We start from the raw sequence: 3,062 nt of genomic DNA on the forward strand, positions 1-3,062 counted from the left end.
CAGTCCGGGGTTGATGGGCGCTGGGAAGCCCTGACACAAGATGCTGGGCACCATGGAGCCCTGATGCTGGGTGACGGGCACCATGGAGCCCTGATTTGAGTTGATGGACCCTGTGTAGCCCCAACGCCGGGTGATGGGCACTGTAGGGAGAAGGTCCAGCCCCAGATGCTGCCAAGGAGCCGGGACCCCACCGGTACCTGGAGGCTGCCGCGTGGACAATACTCGGTCAGGATGCAGATGTTCGGGGGGTCGGTGCAGGCGCCGATGAAACGGGTCAGATGCTCGTTTTGGACATCCCGCATCTAAAGAGGAGAGCAGGGTGTGGGACTGAGCTCCTGACACTTCCCACTCAGAGGACAACAGGTTGGACATCCCCCATCCCACCACTCAACGCTGAATGGACATCCCCATCCCACCACTCCACGCTGAGCTCAGGTCCACCTACATGCTTCAGCTCAAACAAGACCTTGCGTGTCAGCTCGATGCGTTTGCGGTTGAGGTGCTTCACAGCCACGAGGTTGCCCTGGGGAGACATGGGGTGGTGGGTGCTTGGTGGGGTGGTGGGTGCTTGGTGGGGTGGTGGGTACCCATCCCAACTTCCACATCTCCATACCTTGTAATACGCCGTCTTGGCGTAGACCTGGAATTGTCCCTCTGCCGTCATCAGGGAGCCGTAGTTGGAGCCCCTCTACGGGAAGGGACGTGGAATGAGCCCGGTCCCTGGTCCCTGTCCCCAGAGCAGGGTTGGGGACAGGATGGGTGCTCACCAGGGACAGGGTGAGCTTGCTGCCAGCGCTGCGGAGATGTTTCTCCAAGCTGCTCATCTGAAGGTCTTCCCAACGGATACGCCACAGCTCTGCTGCCAGCTCCTTCTCCAACTGCAGCTTCCTGCTCCAGGAGGACAGGGTGAGACCTTCTCATGTCCATGTGTCCCCCTCACCCCATCCCCACCACTCTGGGGACAACGGCACAACCTCGGGGTCACCCTCCCCAACCATGGCACCCTCACCTGTAGATGAAGAAGGAGGTGACAGTGATGGCCAGGAGGATCAAGCTGACCACGAGGGAGAGGACCTCCAGGGTGGACAGGTTGGCTGCAGAGTGAGAGGAGGGTGGTGAGGAGCTGGTGGGTGCTCAGGGTGGGGGGTCTCAGGTGTGTGTGGCCCACCATGACCCCGCCCACCTTTGCGGCACAGGGGGTTGCTGTTATCGAAGCCACAGGGAGGGACATCTGAGGGGACAACGTTCCCCGGCCAGTGGATCTCACGTCCTGGCACCATCTGGATCTTCTTGGTGGTACCATTGTAGTTGGCCACAATCTTGGAGTGGAAGGAGGCAAGAAATGGGTGGGATGAAGCCCCCGGCCACCCCATGGGACCAGTTGTCCCCACAGTGGGGCTCACCTGGAAGTCCCCACTCACGGGGTCCATGTCCCACAGGGAATAGTCACTTTCCCTGTCCCCGTTCTCATCGATCTTCAAGAAGCCGGTGACACCTGGGTGAAGGAGGTGATGGAGGAAGACCTTGGGGACCCCAAGCCCATGGGTGGGGGCTCCAACCTCAAAATACCTCAGGAGATGGGCAGGTGGGTGTCCGGGCAGGCAGCACCCACCGTGATGGGGATGAGGACAGGGATGGAGCTCACCATAGAAGGTTCGGTTCCACATCTGGCGGGTGATGGCGGAGGCGTTGGTGATGGACCCACCCTGCTCCAACGTCTCGTTGACGGCCTGGGCGTAGAGCAGGACCCCGTCGTGGAAGGCGGCCGCGATGAAGTTCATCTGGGGGCATGGAGACAGCTCGGGGGTGGGGCACAGGTGGAGATCACTGTCCCCTGGTGTCCCCAGCAACCCCATGTCATCCTGCAGCTCCTTGTCCTCAGCAGACTTGGTTCCATCCCATGTCCCCTTGTCCCCAGCTCCATCCTATGACCTTCAGCAGCTCCATCTCATGTCCCTCAGCAGCTCCAGCTCCATCCCATGTCCCTCAGCATCTCCATCCCATGTCCCCTTGTCCCCAGCTCCATCCTATGACCTTCAGCAGCTCCATCTCATGTCCCTCAGCAGCTCCAGCTCCATCCCATGTCCCTCAGCATCTCCATCCCATGTCCCCTTGTTCCCAGCTCCATCCCATGTCCCTCAGCAGCTCCATCCCATGTCCCCGTGTCCCCAGCTCCCTCCCATGCCCCCCAGCTTTCCCAGCTCCCTCCCACCATGTCCCACCAAGCCATCCTTCATGGAGAAGTTGAAGTGGGCGAGCGCCTCCTCCTTCAGCCGCGCCAGGAAGGGCCGGTACTCGGGGTTTTCAGGCTCCTTGTAGGTGATGATGGTGACAGCCTGGGATGGGGGACAGCAGTGGCAGTGGGGTTGGGGACCTCAACAATCTCCTCGGGGATGGAGGTCCCAGAATGGTGGTAGGTGCAACCAGAGCTGAGACTTGGGGACATTAATCTCATTTCCTTCCTCCTTGGTGGCCACCACCAGCGAGCAGGAGAAGCTCCACCAGCTCCATCACCCACCACGTCCCCGTGCTGACGTAGGCACACGTGGGTGAAGACCCCCTGGTCTCACCTCGAAGGCTCTCCGGGCGCTGGCGTCGTGGTTGTCCCCTCGTTTCCAGGGTCGTTGGGGTTCGGGGAAGCGGCTGCCCTGGAGGCTCACCCCAAAAATATCGATGTAGAAGAAGACGTAGTCACCGCGCGTCAGCCCCTCGCGTCCCGCCTGCAGCATCAGCTCCCGCAGCGTCTCCGGGGCACAGCAGACGTAGACGACTACGTGGGGTGAGATGGTTCATGGCACCACCGAGACCTCCCTTGGCTCTGGGGGAACCTCAACATTCCAGCCCAGCATCATGGTGGGTCCCTGGTTAACGTGTCGTGTGAGGTGGGACGTGTAATGGGACATGTGGTGGGACTTGTGGTGGGACTTGTGTGTGGTGGGACATGCAGTGGGATGTGAAGTGGGATATGTGGTGGGACATGGTGGGACATGTGGTGTGACATGGGTGGGATGTGCAGTGGGACGTGTGGTGGGATGTGGGTGTGGTGGGGTATGAAGTGGGAT

General features: G+C 60.8%; 1 protein-coding gene across 1 annotated transcript in view; it reads right to left on the reverse strand.

Moving 5' to 3' along the window:
• Nucleotides 1-2,770, reverse strand: part of NPR1 (natriuretic peptide receptor 1) — a gene marked incomplete at both ends in the record, with an annotated part of 6,057 nt that extends 3,287 nt beyond the window's left edge. The window contains 10 exons of the mRNA XM_010170379.1: nt 198-302; nt 446-523; nt 614-688; nt 768-888; nt 1,010-1,094; nt 1,184-1,319; nt 1,404-1,495; nt 1,646-1,781; nt 2,223-2,336; nt 2,571-2,770. Of these exons, the coding sequence (XP_010168681.1) occupies nt 198-302; nt 446-523; nt 614-688; nt 768-888; nt 1,010-1,094; nt 1,184-1,319; nt 1,404-1,495; nt 1,646-1,781; nt 2,223-2,336; nt 2,571-2,770 (1,142 nt within the window). The remainder of the gene's footprint in view (nt 1-197; nt 303-445; nt 524-613; nt 689-767; nt 889-1,009; nt 1,095-1,183; nt 1,320-1,403; nt 1,496-1,645; nt 1,782-2,222; nt 2,337-2,570) is intronic.
• Nucleotides 2,771-3,062: the final 292 nt, after the last annotated feature.

This window comes from Antrostomus carolinensis, unplaced genomic scaffold (genome assembly GCF_000700745.2).
Source record: "Antrostomus carolinensis isolate BGI_N321 unplaced genomic scaffold, ASM70074v2 scaffold22196, whole genome shotgun sequence".
Lineage (NCBI taxonomy): Eukaryota > Metazoa > Chordata > Aves > Caprimulgiformes > Caprimulgidae > Antrostomus > Antrostomus carolinensis.